The 23,126-nt window shown below is 34.2% G+C and overlaps 1 protein-coding gene across 3 annotated transcripts; it reads right to left on the bottom strand.

Moving 5' to 3' along the window:
- Window positions 1–1,077: 1,077 nt before the first annotated feature.
- Window positions 1,078–22,912, bottom strand: LOC112002402 (translation factor GUF1 homolog, chloroplastic-like). Of its 3 annotated transcripts, XM_065769097.1 has the most exons (17): window positions 22,549–22,910; window positions 22,278–22,454; window positions 21,625–21,711; window positions 20,620–20,676; window positions 20,382–20,447; window positions 16,479–16,541; window positions 11,374–11,418; window positions 11,157–11,257; window positions 8,556–8,652; window positions 8,309–8,380; window positions 6,435–6,589; window positions 6,275–6,332; window positions 5,079–5,159; window positions 4,869–4,955; window positions 1,824–1,895; window positions 1,325–1,459; window positions 1,078–1,180 (listed from the first exon to the last, which is right to left on the bottom strand). In XM_065769097.1, the coding sequence occupies exons 1-17, from the start codon at window positions 22,816–22,818 to the stop codon at window positions 1,103–1,105; spliced, it is 1,701 nt and encodes a 566-aa protein (XP_065625169.1). In that variant the 5' UTR covers window positions 22,819–22,910; the 3' UTR covers window positions 1,078–1,102. The 3 variants fall into 3 exon arrangements, 2 of the variants coding, with proteins under 2 accessions (XP_065625169.1, XP_065625170.1); XM_065769098.1 differs by lacking the exon at window positions 1,078–1,180 and having other exon boundaries at window positions 1,364–1,471; window positions 22,549–22,912; XR_010627238.1 differs by lacking the exon at window positions 1,078–1,180 and having other exon boundaries at window positions 1,439–1,459; window positions 4,877–4,955; window positions 22,549–22,912.
- Window positions 22,913–23,126: the final 214 nt, after the last annotated feature.

Raw genomic sequence — 23,126 nt, 5'->3', positions numbered from 1 at the left:
TTCATCTCCCACTACTTTTTCAATTTTTCTCCCTCCCTTACCTTTTCATCTCCCCATTACCCTTTACATTAATATCATTTTTTCTCTTTCCCTTCATCTTTCTTTATTTTTGTCTCTTCTTATTCACTCTCTTACTATAAATTTGTTACTATCTCTTCTATTTTATGCATAGTTTTCCTCACCCAAAAAAAAAAAAAAAAAAGTTCTCTCTCTCTCTAAATTTTTTGGTGGATATTTTATTTTTCTTGCATCTCTACTTTAGTTGATAATTTTTAATATTCTTTAAAACTCTATTTTAGGTTAATGCAATTTAGTTTTGTTGTTTAAATTGTTGTTGTTTTTATTTTTATTCTCTTTGATTGTTAAATGTTATCCTATTGCGTTCTAAAGAATTAAATATAGCATATAAAAATATAATATTATTCTATTACATAGCATGATTTGGATAATTTGGTATTTATTCTGTTACATAGCATAATTTTTTATAGTGCTCAATTTAGATGTTAAACTATGAGACTTTACTAATTTTTGTTTATTTTCTAATCCTTTGTGGTGGACAAAATACTCTTAATAGTTGTATTAAAAGTACTCTATAATGCCATTCATTTAAAGAAAAGCAAAGGTTAGCCAAACGAAAATAATCGGATAGGTGACAAATTTTAACTTTTGCAATTTTATTTTAATTATTATTATTATATAACAATGCCTGTATAGAAATTTAATTCTTAGATTTTGCTAATAATTGTTTATTTGATAATATGTTTTGGGTGGTTGAAATTATAATTTCTACAAAGAAAACAACCTTAATAGATTATCAAAAACAAAATTTTATCCTAATATTGGTTCAATTAATCATTGTTAAGTTTTATTATTTATTTTTTTTAGTTTACATTTTTTTGGTGTTTTGGATTGTTTCTATATTACATTTATGATTGTTCCTATAATAAATAAAAATATAATTACGAAATGCATTACTCATTATTAGATTAGTTTAAATTGTAAAAATAATTTTTAATAAAACTACCATAAAAATAATTATCACACGTAACACGCGGGTTCGCGACTAGTTCCATATAATAGAGAAGACAAGAATTATATCCATTTACCCAACAAATGTGTATTCCATGCTGGCATAACCCTTACTTCTGGACTTCAGCTGGTCAAAGAAATCACCTACCATCTGTAATATAAAGATTACAAAACAGATAAGGTAAAACAAGAATAAAATGGAACAGGATGCTATAAGAAAAGAAAACATTAGCTAAATAGAGATCTACAAGGGAGTTGATCAAGGCAACTTGAATACAATAATGCAAAACATTACCTCCGCTAGAGGTAACTCATAGGTGAGTGATGCTCTAATCTCAGTAATATATTTCATTTCCTTAAACTCTCCCCTTCTGTCTTGGGCCAGCTCCATAAGTGGACCAATATAGTCTTTTGGCGTAAGCATCTCAATCTGTAAGTATTACTTCAAAATGAAATAACACATAATTTTTCAAGCCAAAAAACGAATACGTTTTTATCTTTGATTAATTTAACATTTAAATTAAGCTATTAAATTACTAATTCTCCCAAAAACTTAAGCTATTAGAAGATGGTAGTGGGGCCTAACACGTGGTATTTTTAATATTTTAAATGGGAGGTAGAGTGGAGTCAGGGATCAAACTCAAGATCTCCTGCTCTAATGCCATGTTAAATTACTAATTCTCCCAAAAGTTTAAACTATTAGGAAATTGTAAATTTAATCATTTAACCATAATTCTAACGAAAACAATAAATATCTCAAGTTGCAATAAATATCTTAAGGTACAAGAAATAACCTTAACAAATGGCTCCTCAATCAACCTCCTCTTTCCAGGTTCAGGAAGTAATGATGGGTTTGAGCATTCAACCTTTAAGAATATTGAGATCGAAATTGGCAATGAGGTCAACATGACATCTAGTTTAAATAAAAGTGGTTTATTTGCAAATAGGGAATATAACATCATCAATCTACAGTCAGAAAATATGAACATCAGATCAATGAAAAGAAATAAAAGGATGTCAGCATTGCTGTGAAGTAATAGATGATGGAATGGTGATGGTGCAACTAAAGCATGGTTAGAGAAACAATGCCCTCTTTGGAAGCCTAAGGTTAAGACAAAACTCAAGAGTAAGTGTCCATTATAGTTAATTAGGTTTTTATATTTTATATATTTGGTTATTCTAGAGTCAAGGGTATTTAGTAATTCTGCAATTGTTCGGTGCGGGCCAATGGCCTTAGTTGAGGGCCTTGGGTTTTATTTTATGATTAAGTCTTATTTAGTTGGGATTTTATGTGTGAGCTTTGGTTTGTGTCCATTAGGGTTTGGTTTTCTAGTAAAAGTAGGAGTCTAGGAGAAGTTAAGATATAGGGCTTATATCAATATGTTGTTGTACTCAAACAAGGAGGAGTTGATTAATAAAATATCCAGTGTTTTGAGTATTGAGGCATGTTGGCCTTATTGTTCTTCTTCCTCTCTTATTTTCTCTCTTTTATTCTTTTTCTTCTTCTCTCTCTTGTAAAAGTGTTCACGAGTATTGCTCACCCACATAGTTCATGCACATTGTTCATAGGTTGTGGAGAAATTCGATTTCCATTTCTCTTTCCATCATTTCAACCATAAATCAAATAATGTCCCTTCACTATGAAACCCTTCTTTTAAAAGGTACTAAACCCTAAATCCACCAATCATCTTAAACCATAATTGACCACAGGCACATGTAGTCAATGTCTCCAATTTTCCCTATATTAATTTGGTATTAGAGCTGAAATATTACTACAAGTTCTTTGTTGAAATTTTGCTTTCACCAACTTCTCAACAAATTTTCTCATCAAAGATAATGATGACTAATGTGGAATTAGAGTGTTTAAGGCTTTTTCTCAAGAATATGAAGGAACAAAGAAGATTTTGAATCAATTAAGTGAGAAGGTGAAATCATAGAAGAAATGCTCAAATAATTATCACCTATTAAAGAAACACTGGATAGGTTGTTAGCTATTATTCTTGGCAAAATATCTGCTGAAACCACGCTGATCAAGATCCTGAATCCTTTATATCAGGTCCCAGTTCAGCCCCTATGTTTCCCTCAAGCTCAATACCTTTTTTCTTCCGTAACTTTCTATGAAATAAGCACTAGCCAAATGTCCCCTGATGTCGACTAAGCACTAGCCAAATGCCCCCTGATGGTGCAACCATAGCATGGTTCGAGAAAGATTATCCTCTTTAGAAGCCTAAGGTTAAGGAAAAGCCCAAGAATAAGTGTCTATGGTATTTAATTAGGTTTTTATAGTGTATTTGCTATTCTAGAGTTAAGGGTATTTTAGTAATCTAACAATCTTGGGTATGCGTCATAAGTTTTCTTTTATCAGTAAGTCTTATTTTGTTTATGGGTCTTTATGTATGGGCTATAGTTTAATTCAAATAGTATTGGTTTACTAGTTAAAGTAGAAGTCCTAGTCCTCCTAGAAGTTAAGAATAGGGTCTATGTAAGTGCTTTATTGTACTCAAACAAATGAGAGTTGATTAATAAAATTATTGAGTGTTTTGAGTATTGGAGCACGTTGCATTAGGGTTATTTTCTCCTCCCGTTCTCTTCTTTCTTTCTTCTCTTCCTCTAATCTTTCTTTCAGTTACTGTTCATTGGTACTATAAATGAATTACTTTTAATATTAGTGTTCAACAGCACTGCTCACCGTGTACTATTCACATTACCATTCACAGATTTTAGAAAACATCCTATTTCATTTCATTTTCTTCTCTTTTCAACCATCAATTAAATATTGTGTTTTGAACCCTAACCATTCTTCTCGAGGGGTTCTAAACCCAATATCCCCAAATCTTCTAAAACCTAAACCCACCAAAACCACACTAGTAACATATTGTGGAGAAATTTGATTTTGTTTCCTCTTCCCTCTTTCATACCTCAATCTAATCTTTGCCCTCTCCTACAACACCCTTCTTTTAAAAGGTTCTAAAGTCTAAACCCTACATCCCCAAATCCTCCTAAACCATAACCCACCACAAGCAAACATAGAAAAATTCTTCAATTTTTCCTATCTAACCAACCACAAACAAACATAGAAAATTCTCCAATTTTTCCTATGTCAGTAATGTTATGAAAATTACTTATTAACAAAGACACAAGATAAATATTTGTGACAGTGTAACAAATCCCCAATATAGATTTTAAATTGAAGATTACGCCAAAAGTGCATCCCACTAAAATTGTCCTCACTTACCTATCTAATGGTATTTTTCCATACTAGCATGGAGAAAAAGGAAAGGAAAACTTGTTGGCTGAAGGGTTAGTTTGCCAATAAACTTACCTTACCTATTGCTCTTGAATTCCCAAGCCAAATGAATATATCGTTATGGTTAGTGTAGGCTAAGGTATGAGAACATGACAACCATACTAAAACCTTAAAAATGCATCATGCTTACAAATTATTGATGCAGAGTTAATTTTGATAAGAAAATGAGAAATGTGTTGCCTCTTAATCAAAAGGAAAAATTTTAATTTGCTTCAACCCATAATGTGGCAATTGAAGAGACTATTCATGTATAGTTTTAGTCACATGACTTTTTTAATGAGTCATGTGACTTATTTAAATAATACACATGAATAGTCTTATAAATTGTTACATAATGAATTGGAGGATGGCTTCAAACAAGTTTGAAGCCAAACTTTGTCCTAATCAAAATTTCAAGTTTTCCTATCCCTAAGAGCTTGGATCCTACGCATAGATGGCAGTTAGTACTAGATAAATATAAACATTCATCTCATATTGTTGAAATATGTAAATAAAAACAAATGCAATGAGTTTAGGATTGAGAAGAAATTACAGTATCACCATTTACACAAGTCACTCTATATACAACACTTGGCGCTGTAGTGATCAGGCTCAGATTGTATTCCCTCTCGAGCCTCTCCTGTATAGACAGAAAAATTTGTAAGGGCATATACAAGACTTGGAAGGTTCAGACACATTTTAAATTATTGGTGAAAGATCACTAGAGGAAAATGGTAGATGCTGCATAGAAAAGAAAGCATACCTGAACTATTTCCATGTGGAGAAGACCCAAGAACCCACATCTAAAGCCAAAACCCATGGCACTTGAGGTCTCTGGCTCAAACTGCATAAATGTTATCGAATCAAGGAAAGCAGCTTAAATTCAGTTTATCAATATCGGCTCACTCTCTGTCAATGTCAAACGCTTGAGGTATAACAACTTAACATATATGGGGTAGTCATATTGCAGAAACTTGAGCCAGATAGCAAATAAAGAATTTATGTTTTGTAGTTTGATAATCATGTAAAGCTTATCGCTTGGCATAGCAATCAATTAAATTTCAAACAATAAGCCACCTTAGACTTAACCATAAAGATTGACCAAGGACATTTAAGAAAATTTAATAATTTCTTTTATAGAGGGCAAGAAAAAGCGGAAAAAAGTGCAAAATGAAACTTAATTTTCATTCTTTTCAATTAAACCAATGTGTTTCAAAAGAGCACATCCTTCGAAAAAGCATGAGTTGTTCACTAGAACATGTTAAAACTCCACTCAAATGTCAACTTCCCTTTTATCGTAACCCAATTTATAAAACCAAACATTTATTGAAATGTTTGTTGAAATTGTAAAAGTGAAATGCCATTCTAGAATATCCAACATGGATACTTCACTTTGATTAGTAAGTGTGCAAGCAAGATGTCAACTCCTTTAAATCATCCTGACAATTCAAGTGTTACCAACCAAATTTACAATGTATGTATCAACATTTGATTTTATATAGGGGGATGTTTGGACCAAAAGTTACCCTTAGAGCGTCTAGGGCCAATCTTTTATCTTATAACTTATAAGACTCATTTTGTATAAGATAAGGACTTAATGCCTTAAAGAAAGATGTATATTTTTTAATCACAAAATTAAAATCAATTTGTTTAGAAATGCTTATTGTTAAATTACCAGTTGTCCCAAAAGTTTAAGCTATTGGAATAGGGTAAATTTAATCATTTAACCACACAATTCTAACACTTATCTTTTTTTTTTTCTTTTTTCTTTTTTGCAGGTAATCGTTTTTAACAAGGATAAATTAGCCAAGAGTATTGGAAATTTGAGTCTTTTCACATCAAGGTTGCCTACCAAACTTCAACATAAGCTTTTACATGATTATTAGATGCACTTCATGGCTGGAAACTTAAAAAAGAGGTGCTTAGTTTATATAGCATATTGGTCATATACTACTGCACCTTCAACGCAGCATCGTTGAGTTGCAGTTTCTCAAGTGCATCACGCAACTCAGGGAACCTGGCAACATAGGAAGAAATAGAATGAATCCAAAGCCAAGGGGGCACAAAAGTTCCATTCTAGAATTCAGAAAACCAACAAGAACAAGCAATAGATCAATACTGGTCTGCATCAACAGGAAACAGGCCACAGAACACCATAGGAGTGGCTTCCTCGTATCCAGGAAGTGAGTTTCCCGCCTTTCTACTGTAGTGTGTAATTGTGTCACCCACCCTAGCATCTGCAACTGATCTTATAGAAGCTGAAAGATAGCCTACCTGAAAAGGTAGAATGAGACATAGTTATACAGATTTATCAATGACTTTCCACAGCATTGGCAACAATATTTTCATTAGAATATGTGAAACCAAGGATTATTGCTTTGAAAAAACTCCAGACAAGAAGGTTAATGTGTCTATGATGCAGGGAGTGCGAAGAAAATTCTATGTTAATTTAGTTTATTTAATTTTAGATGTCAATTGTATCTTTACTATTGGTACATTGGATTTTACTCTACATCTATTAGCTAATTAGTATTTTATTTTATTTCCTAGAGTCAAGGTTATTTTCATAATTCAATAATTGGGCTTTGACCCAAGTCAATTAGGATTAGGGTTTAGTCCTAGTAGTCTATATAAACCTGCTACTGTACTCCGATGAAGACAAGCTCATGATAAATAAATTTCAGTTGAAAATTTTTCTATGATCTGGTGCTTACTCCAACCAACCAAGTGTTGATTCCTAGGTCTTTTCTTTCTTGCTTGGTGCTGATTCCAACCAATCCTAATGCTGGTTTTAGGTTTATTTTATTTGTATCTTTGTTGATTCTCAATTCCTTCGAGAATATGTGCATCAATTTTGTATCAGAACTCATTATTTTGCATCAATTTTGGTATCGTAGAAAAATATGACATAGTTTTCTTGTTGACTCCCAAAATCCACCATTCACAACAACTCGACCACCATAAACTTGTACCCAAACATCCAAAACCTCACCAAAAAATAATTTGCCATTGTGTTTTTGAAAGAAAGAAAATAAGATGTTTTCTATCTAAGTCACCATCATTGTCGCACAAGAGATCACAGCAACCCTAACCACCATCACTCCAAGTTTTGTCCGCGCTATCAACATACAATATTTAGACTCCAACATGCTTTATCCTTTGTCTCAAACTTAATCTGTTCAGTATACAGTACGTCAAATGACTTGTTAAAAGATTCCAATCTCAATCCTGCACTGGCCTCACAAAGACTGGTCCAATGCACTACTCCATCCCTAATATCAAAAAGTCACTCACCATAGCATGTTTGTTAACTGAAATTTGAAAAAGACCACAGAATAGTGGTAAAAGGGAGGGAGAGAGAGAGAGAGAGAGAGAGAGAGAGAGAGAGTGATGTTAGCTCTGATTAAGATTTAAAGGCCACATATTGGAAAGGAGGGGATTCTAATAGACCATGGAATTTTGAACTGCACAAAAATATGCCAACCCCTTCTAATATGCCTCCACAATCCCACCCCACAGAGGTTTTTTCCTCAAAGAAACTTAGGCTTTGATTTTTATTTTATTTTTTAATTTAAGTAAGAAACTTAGGCTTTGATCGAAATAAAAATTGACACTTATAGCTAGAAAAATTAAACTTCTTTACCTGTTTGTTTATCACGAGTTCTGCTTCATAAACAGGAGATGTAGGTGTATTAGGTAAGAATCATGTTTAATCTATAAATATGAAATTGGAAATCTAAAGAGGAAGACTTCTTTGGACAACCATAATAATTCCACTACTGACCTAATTTCATTAGCACACCAAAATAGGACTGCCTATTCAAATAGTTTAGTACCCATATCAGCTCCATGTCACTCTTTGTGTGTTCTCATGCACATGCGTGCTCATGCGAGGATATGAGAGAGAAAGAGCAGTAGCAACAAGAACAAATTACTTGAAGCCATGCAGATACATATCATACTATAAAAAATTATTGAGATGTATTAATTTACCTCACCAGCAAACAGTTCTCCAACTTGCAACTGATTAGGAGACAAAACTCCAACTTCATCAGCAAAATAATCCTGTCGTTTCATGAAGAAATGGTATAAAAATTAGCACTACTTTGGATAAATTTTGAGTCAAGTATGGCAATAAAGCAACAAGTAATGTACAAAACAATAAATAAAGGTCTCAAATCAGAAGATAATCCCATCAATATAAAAATTGGGGGATAGAAGACTAGAACAAGTATTTCACCTTCCCACTGGCCATAAAATAAATTCTGTCACCTTTCTTTATGGTCCCATCGATGACCCGAAAATATACTATAACACCCCTATATGGATCATAGTAACTGCATATAGATTCAAGGAAGCAAAATATATGACTTAGGATGAAGTTCAATGCCATATGTAAGTACTATAAACACAAAGGCAATCAATTGACCAAAAGAAGAATATTTTTTCAGAACATTTAAGGCAACTACATGCATAAGGGCAGAACTGCTGTTTCTTTTAAAAACAGATGGATGATAGTACTAATACGAAGAATATAATGACATGATAGAATATGTGAAACATGTATATCATTATTCTGGAGATGTGCACCTATGTTTTGAGATTAAAATGTTCAAGACAGTAGAAACAAAGATACCGGTTTGGTGATGCATATCATTATTCTATAGATGTGCACCCATGTTGATGTAGCCACCCTCTACCCTTAGGCCAACCAACCAACCCCTCTACTCTTAAGACTGACAACCAGCCACCCTCTAAAAGCCCAACAGCCAGCCACTCTTTTGGACCTCTTAGAGCAGCCAGCCAGCCCCCTTATTTTGACATCTCAGATCTGCCATATATTTTCATTAATTTCAGCTTTGACTTATATTGTCATAGCCTTCCTAGATGTAATTGTTAGAATTGTGTGGTTTAATGATTGAATTTACCATATCCTAATAGCTTAAACTTTTGGGACAATTGGTGATTTAACAGTAACAATTAGCTAGTTTATTTCCTAATAGTTAAAGATTATAAATGGTCTTGTTATGTAAGAGTAGAATCAGTTTCTTTTTATGTAACTTAACCTAGTTTCAGACCTGGACAGAAACTCTGTTTCTCCAGTTTATCTCCGTAATTCCAGCTTTTATTCTTAATTCTAAGGAAATTCTAGTTCAAATTCTCATGTTTACAACTTTGGCGAGTTCACCAAAGATTCAAAGCCATTGGTTGCAAAATTTTAATCACCCCAACTAACTGGGGTCAGCTACATGGATTCTTTCACTCTAATGGGCCCTCTTTAGGGCCACGTCCCCCATTTTCTCATCCCAACTATCTCTGAAAATCCAAAGAAAATTGATATATCAGTGACAGCTGCAAATCATGCCAGCTATCAGAAATTGGGAGCATAGATCCCCACTCTATAGTCCCACCTATCAATGGTCATGTAACCGGTCACAAGATCTCTTCTTTGTGCATGTATTACATCACATTTGCGTATGTCTGGATCATCATTTGATGTTATTATTTTCTATATCAGACACACGTTTAGAGGGGCTCCGGGCATGACCAAAAATTTTCTCAAAGAGCAGTCCTGGGTAAAACACCAGTTGCATGGCTAATCATAATACAATGGTTTTAATCAAATAGGGAGACAGGACTAACACACATGTGGACACATTAAGAGAAAAATACTAATGGCGGTAATTGTTATAAGGGAAAAACTCCAATAAATTTAAAAAATAAGAAACATGTGCAGCTTTTTGGGGTTTCCAACCACCACCAGACTCTAGCAGCATTAAACTGTAAATATAGTCCCAAATTGCATTAAGCCTATCCACTAATTGAAACTCCAAAAAATAGGGCATTATTAAGTCCTACTGCAAAGGTTTGCTACCAAGTACCTCTGCTTCTTCGCTACTACCATGTAACATGGAGAAGAAATTATAGAAATTGATGGAAACCAGCTGGTCCAACTTTATCTTTGTGGTTTATTGACACAATAATAACAATTGAGTTAGGTTGTAAATTTTGGCAAATTCCATGTGACAAAACTTGTGTCAAAGATAGGCTCAACTCTAGGCCTAGGCCTAAGGCCCCACCTATCTCAAAAATTAATAGCCAATAGAAACCCAACCAAATTGAAACCTTAAATTGCTTCTCCACAAAAAAATAATAATATATATATATATTTTTTTTTTTTTTTGCCAAACAATCATCAACAGTAGAGCATTTGCTACTTCACTGTCCTACAGCTCAAGAGCTGTGGTCTCTTGCTTTTACACCCTTTAGAGTGTTATGGGTAACCGGTAATACCTAGGCAGGTAATAGACTTGTTGTTTTAAATCACTAGATGTGAATCCCCAAGCTTGAGACCAATCAAATAAAGTGCCTACAAAAGAGGCTAGAAGCTGATCCCCCAAGCTCTGCAAATCCTCAAATGTACGATTATTAGGCTCCCCCCAAGAATAGTTTTCTGATATTATTTTTGGAGTATTGTACTACTATTTGGGTGGGGGGGCTTGGGTTGTCATGTAACTCTATACAGTTTCCCTTACTTTGAAAGATATTACAGTTTTAAAATTGTGACTAAAATAGTTTATCAAGCATATTAAATTCAATGACTTCAAGAACGTAAACTTATTTTAACTTATATAATATTAGTTTGCAAAATATTCCTGTGCTAGCATTCAAAATAGAGTAAAAGTAATAATAGCAAGTGAAGGAAGAAAAATGTACAGGGAACATTCAGGCACACAAACAATGCAACAAGTATGAACATAGGTATAAGAAACAAAAAACAAGAGAATAATGAAACATCGAGTTGATTTCCATCAAAAATGTGGTCAAGTCAAATATATACCTATCAAATATTAAAGCCCTCAATGGCCTTTCAGCAGTATCCTTGGGTGGGGGAATCCGTTCAACAATCGCATCGAGAATTTCAGTTATACCTATTCCCTCCTACATAAGAGAAGGAACACCAAATATGTATATATATATATATAGACTCTTTACGTTTGGATGAGTAAAGATGCATGCTATGTGTTCAACAAAAAGAAAAAATGATCAAAACTGACCTTAGCAGAACAGCATATGGCATTGCTACAGTCTAACCCAACAACCTACATTGAAAATATGTTGACTTAGAACCAGTTAAGAAATTAGCCCACTAGAAATGATGTCTTTCTAACTGTAAACCTTTGGGCAGGAATACTAGAATGAGGCTATAGCAGTAACGATTGGCCATTTTTTTAGCTTGATATGTAAATTCATGGAAAAAAGATACTGAAGGGGTTCATCCAAGTATACAAGAAATATACAGAGAGATGCTCCTCTGACTTTAAAAAAATATAAATAAACCCACCAAAAGTGTACTGAATCAATAAATTCCACATATGGGGGCAAAGGTTTTATACGAACATGTGGTTATTAATTAATACTTAATGTAAGAAAACCCACAAAATAATAGCATATTCATTATATTTTCTTAATTTGTGAAGGATTTTTTGAATGACTAAGCCATTTTTTTTTCTTTTTCTTTTTCAAAGTCAAAACTCTACTTATGAAGGATAACAATCAGTGTTTTTAGAGTCCTAATGTCACATCCCAACTCATCATTGGCATAACATTGTCCTCTTTGGGAATGACACACAACCTCATCCCTCAAGGTTTTAAAAGGCCTCAACATTTTGTCATGCCCCAACTCATCATTGGCATGATATTCTCCTCTTTGTTGAGTGACACATAGCTTCATCCCTCAAGGTGTTAAAAGGTCTCAATACCAATTAGAGTCCAAGGCTTCCATATAAGGTGTAGGACCTCCCCTACCTAGGTGATGTGGGACTCAACCAAGATTTGGTTCTCCCTCACCTCACCCCACTTAAGAGGTCTTTTGGCCTTGGAGACCTACACCTTATATGAAAGCTTTGGACTCTAATTACTATTGAGGCCTTTTAAAACCATGAGGGATAAGGCTGTGTCACTCAACAAAGAGGCAATATCATGCCAATGATAAGGGCATGACATAATGGTATCAAAGCTATCCCCAATGCGGACGGGATGGTGGGTAGATCCCACACGGGGACATGTGGCAATTAAGGGGGGTGGATTGTGGTGATCCAAAAGGCCAAAAGACCTCTTAAGTGAGGTGAGGTGAGGTAGAACCAAATCTTTGTTGATTCCCATATCAGCAAGGTACTTTGGACTCTAATTGGTCAGGGACAATCCAATGCGGACAATATCATGCCAATGATGAGTCAGAGCATGACACCTAAAGTCCAAAAGTTTAGGGTCATATTAGTTCTTTTTTTCTATATCACTTTGAAAGATAAATATAATATTTTCCCTTCTATTAAAATTCTAGCTTCATTATTTTCTCTAATCTTCATATTCTTTCAATAGGTTTTGAACCTTAAAAGACATTTATAAAATACAAAATATTTTCTTTCTTTTTTAAATAAAATTTGGCATATAAAAGAGATGATAGTATGTGTGTGTATTTAAAATAATATACCTTAAACAATAAGTCAGTAACTTTTAGTATTTTTAGTGTCCTGTCCTAGAGACAAAGAATTTAGGGTCTTATTAGTTTTTTTTATCACTTTTGAAAGATAACTATGATTTTTAGCCTATGGCTAGGCTATTTCCCCAATCTTTTTTTTTTTCCCCTTTTTTGATAGGTAAGAAAAAGTATATTGAAAATATTACAATATGCATGGATAGCACAAAGTAGTTAAAAAGTACAAAAAGAGAAAAGAAATACAGAAAACATAAAGTTAATTACAAAAAAGCAAAGAACTAATCAACAAAGGGATGCCTTTCAAGCCATCCCCTATTTGCTCAAAATCTAAACCCTCCACCATAGGTTGCAAAACCTCAGTCTCCTGGTATAGTTTTTGATAAAACTGTACTATCAGAGAACCACTTCAGATTCCTCCTCATACACTCCCCATCCAACTCCAAAATACCCAAATGATTGTACCTTCAGTGAAGGTTTGCCATCTTGTGGAAAAACTTTGTATGATAGTCCCCTTCATTAATGCATAACATCCTCGATTTCTAATTTCTATCTCCAAGAAATTTCTTCCAAGAATACGAGTCGCACTACCTGGGACCTCAATTCTTCTCTTTCACACTTCTCCACGTCTGAGAGTCCCGCACCCCTTCTTTAGCATCCAACCTCTTCAATTCCTCCAGCAATTTTTTTCTTATTTATGCCTACATTTCCAAACTCCCTACAGTTCCACTGTATGGTATCTTCTTTCAACACCTTCAACTTCTTGGCTAATACAAAACTAAGAGTACCATAGAATGAACACTAATTCCACCATGATTGAATTCTATCAACAAACCCATTTGTCTTCAACCACATATTCTCAAACCTGAATGGGCTTTTCCCCCTTGCCATTCCCCTACCTCCAAAAGAATTGGATGGTGGTATAAAATAGGCTGAGGCAACAGCCGTTGGATCACATCCTGTTAGTGTTCCCCAACATTTATAAAATAGAAAAGATTTTCTTTGTTTTTTAAATGAATTTGGATATGTAAAAGAGACTATAGTATATTGAAGTATGTTAAAAAAACTTAATATAAAAAATACATAAAATAAATTCATGAAACAAAAAAGAACAAAAAAAAATCAAGTTATTATAAAGGAGGGGCGAAAGTTTTAACATAACTTCTAGTAGCATTTCTTCATCATCATCATCATAATAATAATAATAATGATAACAACAACAATAACAATAAAACTAAAGAATATTAGTACTGATTTTTTTAAGCGGGCCAGGAAGCAACATTTATTAATAGATTGGAAGAGATAGAACTCCCTATTAAAGAAACGCTGCCTTAGGCTCACAAGTGGAACATTCCACTCATTCAAAAGTTCAACTATTTCACCCCATCAACAAGACAAGCATACAAAAAAAGGGTAAATTCTTTTCATAAGTGTAAAAGAGGGGTAATTTTTCAGTCACCATTGCATTCTCATCCTTAGCTCTATTGGAAAAATTAGCAAACACTATCCTTAAAGGATACCCCCACACCAAAGATCATTCAAAGGAAAATGCTAGTTTCACATAAGTTCGAAACATTTCCTGGGTTTTGAGATGCCAATGCATTAACCTCCTTTGTACAAAAGAAAATCAAGACCATGGATATGAATTAATGTTAAAAATTTTGGCAGAGCATTATCTGTCTTCTTTTCTCACCATGTCCTCTCTTGTCTCTTTCTTACATTCCCATTCTCTCCATTTCTTACCCTATATCTCCCTCTCCATCTCTATTTTCACCCACCTCTGCTTCCCTCTCTCCACATGATTATTCTTCTTCCTATCTATTCCTCCTATGTCTTCACCCCATATAACGTTCAGTCTTATTTGTATTCCTATCCCCTTCCTTAGCCATAATGCTCTAGATTTTTCACTTCATTCACCTTTTTCAAGATTGCAAACCATGCTGATTCCCAGTTGTGCTAATTGCTCACCATGATGTGCAAGTATTTTCTATGTGGAACAGATATACTTCTTCCTATCTCTTCCTCCAATGTCTTCTCCCTACATAACCTTCAGTCCTTATTTGTATTTCTATCCCCTTCCTTAAGCAATAATGCACTACATTTTTCACTTTATTCACCTTTTTCAAGATTGCAAACCATGCTGATTCCCTGTTTTGCTAATTACTCACCATGATGTGCAAGTATTTTCTAAGTGAAACAGAATTTCTAGTGGAGAATGGTGTAGTGGTAAATGACCAATGAAAATTAATAGCCAAAAATATTCTTTTCATCCCTGAAAGTCCATGTTCTATTTTCTTCCCTAAATTTTAAAATTTTCTATTTCAGTCTCTGAAAATTTAAAATGTTCCCCACTTTGTTCTTTCATCCACTTTCATTAAGATTTTTGTTGGTGTGTCTGACAGAATGCATCTTTTAGGGACCGGTCTATATTTTACGAATGAAAAGAATACAGTTTATGTTCTATTTTTATCCCTAAAATATTGTCCAAATTCTATTTTTGTCTCTTTCATTAGACATCTCAGCAAAAAACTTAATGGGACTGGACAGAAGGAAAAAAATATAGAATATTCTAAATTTTCATGGATGGATATAGAATTTTTTTTAAAAATAGAACCTGAACTATATTTCAAGGAAGAAAAAAATATTTTAACCCAATAAATAAAGTTCTTGCAAGTGGTAGCCCATTATGAACAGTTGGTCTTGGTTATACTACTCTTCCATATATATCTAAATGCTATATGACTGATCAAAACAAAATCTAGATGCCATACGAGTGATAAAAAAATAAACTAAATGCTAGATGCATTGGTTTTTTTTTTTTTTTTTTTTAAAAAGCCAGAGGTGAAAATTGAGTTTGGTTCATATTTGTCCTTTTGTCCTACTAAAATGGGAAATTTAGGAGGGTTCGCTCCCCTTCAATTAACTAGCAAAGCCAAAATTTATAGAGAATAGGCCTAAAAAATTATACAAACTGCAGTATACTCCTGCAATACATAGATTAATTAAACTTCACATGTAAAGTAAGATCATAAATATTAGTGAAAATAAACAATAAAATAAAAAATCACCTTAAGTTATATGACTATTGCTTATCATGTAAGATTATTTTTTTATTAGAACTAAAAATTATCATAGATGAATAAAATAACTTAAATTAATGAATAAAAAAAAAATTTGAACAATTTTTTTATGACTTGGAACCTCACCAAGGCAAAGGCCATTTGGAGCCAACCATACATAACCCCACCTACCAAAACTATGTATCAGGAAATCAATAGAACTCTTAGTGGGGATTTGAACCAAGGATGTTTGGGCCTTCAGCTCATCCCAAGCCTCACACCACTAGGCTGCACCCTAACAGGTTAATTTTTTCAAACTTTTAATAATAGAATTTGGTCAAAATGGTAATTTCAACTTATTGAAATTTGATAATAGAATTTCATCGCAAGTAGAATTAGCTTGATGATTTTAACGTATTTATATTGCAGTGAGGACTATCCTAGCTAAAGGGGAGGGTATCCACTTGACAAAAGCACAGCTTTTGAGACCTGACTTTAACTATATAGTACATGATTCTCTTTTCCAGCATCCCAGCCACCCGATAAAATTACAAGCATCAATACATGCGACACACCCATTAGACATAGAATCTTTCATTTTACCAACCTCTTCAATCTCCCGAACAACACGATCTGGTTCAGCACCTGGAAGATCTATTTTGTTCAAAACCTGTAACAGAATGGTCTGTCAATGATAATATCACAAAAAAATATAATTTCACCTGTCTATGCATTGTCAGGACTGAGGATTATGAAATGAAACAAACATCAACAAATGAAGAAAAAAAAAATATCAAGAAGTTTGCAAGTAATCCCAAACTTTTAAAAATTCATGTAGAGTTACATGGACATGTTTTTTTGGAGCTTCTGTAGCATGTCATATGAGTATTAGCACTGGCCACTAAGAAGAATTTCTCCATGGCATCAGTACAAGCGAGTTGTGACATGCAAGAGCCAAAAAAAATCTGATGAAGATTAGATGACCAGATAAACTGGCATGGTACTATTTCATTAGACGTTCTAACTGACAATCCCCTACAGTCAAAATTACTTGGTTCCACGCTTTTGTTCCCCAGTACTAAACAGTAGGCTATTTCTGATAGTATGGGCACACAATGATATTAATGGCCACCAAAACCATTTTAGAAGATTTACCGATTAGGTCAAAATTTATGCCTGGCACGAATTGTTACAGGCCAATTGAGAGCTTTACTATTAAGTATTTGATGATGATTGATGAATAACCCATTTAAGCATTATAGATTCGATTTACATTTATATTCTCAACCAATACTCCTCTTCAGAGGCTTATAATGCAGCAGCAGAAGTGTGAAACTCTAAAGGGCAGTTCCAGTTTGTCTAATGTGGCGCAACCAGATGGAACAAAATCGACGCACGTTTGAGGGAAACAAACTATCTTTTCCAAATCTCAAGTTTCTCTTTTTGAAGACGCTCTTTGAATGTCATACTGTTCTGCTCCTATACAATACTCTTTGATGGAGTTCCTAGAGTCCTTATGCTTTAGGGCATTCCCATCCACTTATGCATAAAAAAAAAAGCATTTTGCATCACAAAAATCACTTTTTTTATTTTACATAACCACTCTTACAACACACCTACATTCCATTCTATGTTTCTTTTTCATGCTTTATTTTAATTTTTCTCTTGGTATACTTCCTGTATGCTCTTTTTTGGTATTTAATATAATGCTATTAGTTATCAAAAAAAAAAAAAATGCAGCAGCCAAAGCAGCCATAAGGTCCATAACATGGCTGGAGCATGCCCTCTTTTAAGGCCCAAAGGCAGTTAAGAGAAGTGGTATTTTAGGATTGGACCTTACTAATCTAAACAACGCATCTATGTAAAGGGGCAGTTAGCCATACAAGGAAACCAATAAACAAGCAGCTGGCATACATGTTTCCAGCAGCATATTTTGAAATTTTTTTTCTTGCAAAAATAAAAAAAAATTCAATATTAAGAATAGGGATGCAGCCATGGAAGATTAATTTGTTACTACTTTGCAAATTCACTATTCAAGATTTATTTAATGGAGCCCACATGTGAAGTCCAATTGAAATAAAAGTTGCGTTTTAAAGCTCTAGTTACTTGTGCCTTAGGGTTGAAACATTGCTAAATTTGGGGTGGGTTGAAACATTGCTAAATTTGGGGTGGTTTGGGTGATGAAGTTAAAATGCATTTGGTTAATTGGAAGACTGTATGTCAGCCTCTACAAGCAGGCAGTTTGGGTATCAAAAGTTTCAGCCACTTTAACACTGCCCTATTGGGTAAGTGGTTATGGCGGTTTGCTGTGGAGACAAATACTATGAGGAGAGTTGTGATAGCTAATAAATATACATGTATTAGGGGTTAATGGTGTTCTGAAGTATCTAATAAACCTCATGGGTTTTTGTTGTGGAAGCACATTAGAGGTGGTTGGGGGAAGTTTTCCCAAAATCTCTGCTTTGAGGTGGGGAAGGGTTTCCGAATTCGTTTTTGGGATGATGTGTGTGCGGGGAGTTACCTCTTAAGGAGGTATTCCCGTTGTTGTATAGCATTGCCCAGAACAAGGAGGCATTTGTGGCTGAGCATTTGTGTTGGCAAAATGGGTTTGTTGATTGGGATGTCCTTTTTATTAGACTGCTTCAAGATTGGGAATTGGAGAGCTTGAATTCTTTCTTTGCTCTTCTTTATTCTATTGAGGTGGGTCAGAGTGAGGAAGATAAAGTAGCATGGTTTGCTGCCCGGAGTGGTTCCTTTGAAGTTAAGTCATACTATAAACTTTAATGGGTAATGGTAGCAACCGATTCCCCTGCAAAAGTATCTGGAAGGTGAAAGCTCCTTGGAAGGTCGCTTTTTTCACTTGGACAGCTGCTAAGGGAAAGATCCTCGCGCTAGATAATTTAAGGAAGAGGAATATTTGTATTGTCAACAAATGTTGTATGTGTAAGAGTGATGGGGAATCGGTGGATCACCTACTTTTTCATTGTTCGTATGCTTATAATTTATGGTCATTTGTGTTCAACTTGGTGGTGTTCCCTGGGTTATGCCTAACTAGGTGGTTGAGTTGCTAGCTTGTTGGCATGGAGGGTTTCGGCGGCATTCAGCAGCTTCTATTTGGGGTGCTATTCCACATTGTATTATATGGACTATATGGAGGGAGCGAAACAACAGAACTTTTGAAGGGGAGGAGTGGTCCATCATTGAGTTGAAGCACAATTTCATTCTATCTCTATTTGAGTGGATAACTGCTTTTAGTGCTCTTTCCTTTTCTTCTTTGTTGTAATTTCAAGAATCGAGATTCATGTAGTTTTGTATAGAGTTTTGTTTTTCTTTGCACACACTCCTTGTGTACCCAGGTAACTATTTTTTATGTACCTTTATTTTGAAAAAAAATTATTTTTCAATAAAGTTTTGTTTACCGATCCAAAAAAATAATTTGGGTTTTTATTTTAAAATTTATGGTTAATTTTGTATTCAAGGGGAAAAAATCCCAGCGAATTAAAGGTATTTAGTAGTTTAATTGAGTCTATAATTTTTTGGAGATCCTAAGTATCTTGGGTTTTGTTTACTTTGAGTTCAATTTAGTCAATTAGTCTTTTAGGAGGTTTTTAGTTTCCTAGTCAAGTGAGGAGTCCTACTAGTACTAGTACAAGAAAGAGTCCTTACATATATTTGTACACAGTGTAATAAATAGAGGGAGTTTATTAATGAAAATATTGTGTGCTTTAAGCACTGAGGCATATTGGCCTACGTGTGTTTTATTCTCCCTTTCTTTTCTCTCTTTTCTTCTTCTCTTCTTGTGGCACTATTCATGGCCTCTAAACAGCCGAAAATTATCTTATGAGGCCATCTCATGGAGCACCCCTCTCACAACATGTGGGTCCCACAAATGTGTGGGGCCCACCAAAACAACATAAAACCTTCTTTTTTCATTCTTCCTTGCAACCCCAAATCAAACCCTTTTCTTTTACCTATCGAAACCCTAAATCCCACACACTTTCGTCTACCAAAAGGCCATCAAAACTCTCATCAAATCATTTTTTAATTCCCAAAACAACCCCATGACCCTTTTATTCTACGTCAAATAGGGTGATTAAATATATAAATCGTCTAAGCAATGTCAAACTAAAAGTTCCATATAAGCCAATCCCATGACATGCTTTTAAGAAGTATCATCACTGCACTCAAGGAGTTTAAAAGCCTTTCCTACTTTTTATAAATGACTCACAATTAAAGCAAATACATTTCACTCATCTCTATATATTTTCTAAGTAGTCTCAAACTAAAAGTGCCACTAAAGCCAATCCCATAAATATGCTTTTCAAGAATTATCACCACTGCATTCAAAGAGCTTAAAAGCCTTTCCAACTGCTTATGACTGACTCACAATTAAAGCAACTTTAATTCATTAATGTGAAAAAAATTACAAAAAATCGCTAAAATAAAAAATCTCACCAAGATCAACAAAAACTAAATAATAAAATATAAGTGAGAACAACTACCTACTTACAGGGATGATCTCTAGGTTGTTTTCCAAGGCCAAGTAAACATTTGCAAGTGTTTGTGCTTCAACTCCCTACAACATAATAAACATAATCAATAATGCTAGCAGTGGAGGATGTAGTAACAAAAGAGTTTTAGAAGAAAAATAGCTAATTTCAAGTTTCATCATACCACAGTATATGTGGCATGTTTAATGTTATGAATGATTAAGTTAAAACAACTAATGTAAGTGGATAAAGATTCACCTGAGAAGCATCTACAACAAGGAGAGCTCCCTCACATGCAGCAAGAGATCGAGAAACCTAGATGTAGATAAATGAATAAAACAAAAATCCAAAACATTCATTTAATTCTATGCAATGCTACTAAATTTCAGGCTGAAACACATCAGAGAATGGAGATAACGAGTGACTGTTGAAACAACTGTGAAAATCTATGCTTAATTATTTGATTCATCACTCAAGTAGGCAGTTAAGTTGTAAATTATGGAAGACTAAGGTTAGATGCAAAGAAAGAGGGAGAGAAGAGTGGGCAGAGAAAGAGTTGAAGAAAATAGGTTTAGCACTTTATTGATTAGTCCCTCACCATAGCAGATATTTATGTTAAGGATGATATGACATTATTACAAGACTACCGTTTAGCTAATATAAGATAAACAAGTCAGTGTAAATATAATAATGAGTAACTATAAGTCTCTAACATAGGCAAAGGCAAGACAATTAGTAACATGAAGAGATGTAAGAGAAGCAACAACTGTGCACAAAAGTCATTGATAAAGCAAAAGAGTACAGGAAAAATCTAATCCTTTTCATGTTAAAGCAAAGGGATTCCTGAACAATGACACACTACATCACAATCTGTCTACAATGAAACTGAGAAACAAGAAGAAAAATAGCCATACACCGGAAGTGGCACGATCTACAACTTTGGACGATACTAAAGATTAGTAAAATAAGGACACATAAGGGCATTGATACACAGTGCTTACAAGACCAAGAATGTAGACTTCTGTGAATTGAATTTAGTATGTCTATCTATGCCTTTAGTCTAAAACATGGGGTATTACATTCTTATAATACTAAGTCAAGCATTGGAGAAAAATGTCAGAGCACAAAGGTAAAATGTCCAGTGATAAGTGTAATAGAAATTAGCAGGATGATAGACAGGAAATACTTAAAGATAAATCATTGCAATATTAAAGTGAGTAAGATCACCATATATTGACCAACTAGTTTGCAACATTGGCATACCTCATAAGAGAAGTCCACATGCCCTGGAGTATCAATTAGATTCAGGCAATATGGTTCACCTTTAAACACATAACGCATTCGAGCCGCCTGTCACAAATAGATAAACAACTTAAATCAATTTCTCAAACGCTATAAGATATATCAAAGAAACCAAAAATAGATCACAAAACACTAAAGGCGTCGATTATAAATAGATCTCAAAATACATAATTGAATGATGTGGCTCACCACATTTAATGATACAATGTCTCACATGCCTAACACTAAAGATATAGTATCTCTTTCTTTCCCTTCCTTTCACACACTTCCTATACAAAACAGTGATCAAACTCAAATTACGACTTGTTAGAATAATGGTTAAATAATTAAATTCACAACTTGCTAACGGCCTGAACTTTTGAGACAATTGGTAATTTATCATGGTATTAAAAGAAGTAGCCCTCAGTTTGAAACTTGTCAACACTCGACTTGTCAGAGTGTAAACTCTATGGACAATTGACAATAATTTATCGCGTCTAATAAACCTTCAAGAATTAATCAACAAACCTAAATCTAATAAACCTTCAAGAACTAATCAACAAAGCTAAGGTAACAGTGAATTAGTAAAGTTGACAAAGAATACAATAAAGAAACTGAGAAATGAATCAATATACCTGTAGTTTGATAGTGATGCCTCTCTCTCTTTCCAAATCCATGTTATCAAGAAACTGTTCCTTCATCTCTCGCTTCAGCACAGTTCCAGTAATTTGAAGCAGTTTATCGGCCAAAGTTGATTTTCCATGGTCAATATGCGCAATGATGCAGAAATTCCTTATTCTAGACACTGGAACCTGCAATTTCAAAAGCAAAACAAAAATGAAGTAGCAAAGCAAATACTCCCAATCCTATTGAAAAAAAAAAAAAAAAGTAAAAGTTTGACCTTACCTTGAGAAGACGGTCTTGTCCGGCTTGGACGGCGACATCAAGGTCGGTGGAGGAGGATTGGCAAAGAACTGGCCGAGAAGAAAGAGAAGAGACTCTGTTGCTGGTGGAGAGAGAGAGTGGAAGCGAAGAGAAGCTTCTACTACGACTAACTCTTCTTCTGCTTCTTCTTCTTTCTTCGAAACTAAAGCGAAAGGTTTGGGAGCAATGGTGCTGATGATAGCTGTTGTTAATGGATAAGAAGAGCGCGCGAGAAGAGAGGCCTGCGGCCATTTCAGTTCACCACCTTGAATTAATTTGGTCCTCTCTCTTCCTTCACTCTCTGTTTCTTTCTTTTGTATTGCCCGCTTAACCATATCCTTAAATAAATAAATTTTTTTAAAATAATTATATTGCCCTTACAGTTGTTGCGCTAAAAACGTTTGTGATGAATTTCCAAAAAAAATTTAAAAAAAAAAACGTTTGTGAAGGCACACTGCCAATAAAAAACAAAATCACCAAAATACCATTCTTGGTCTTGTTAATTTGGTCACTCTTATTTTCAACTTTCATTTTATTTTGGGGGAAAAATGTTTGTACAT

The sequence above is a fragment of the Quercus suber genome, unplaced genomic scaffold (genome assembly GCF_002906115.3).
Source record: "Quercus suber isolate HL8 unplaced genomic scaffold, Cork oak 2.0 scaffold_1051, whole genome shotgun sequence".
Classification (NCBI taxonomy): domain Eukaryota; kingdom Viridiplantae; phylum Streptophyta; class Magnoliopsida; order Fagales; family Fagaceae; genus Quercus; species Quercus suber.
The sequence above is the reverse complement of the archived record's forward strand: the minus strand, read 5'-3'. Positions and strand labels throughout refer to the sequence as shown.

Coding starts and splice junctions, on each gene's coding strand:
- LOC112002402 (XM_065769097.1), bottom strand. CDS start 22,818: ATGGCCGCAGGCCTCTCTTCTCGCGCGCTCTTCTTATCCATTAACAAC. Junction 8,381..8,555: donor ATTTTATGGCCAGTGGGAAG/GTGAAATACTTG, acceptor ATGAAACGACAG/GATTATTTTGCTGATGAAGT. Junction 6,333..6,434: donor TTTCCTGTTGATGCAGACCA/GTATTGATCTAT, acceptor CTATGTTGCCAG/GTTCCCTGAGTTGCGTGATG.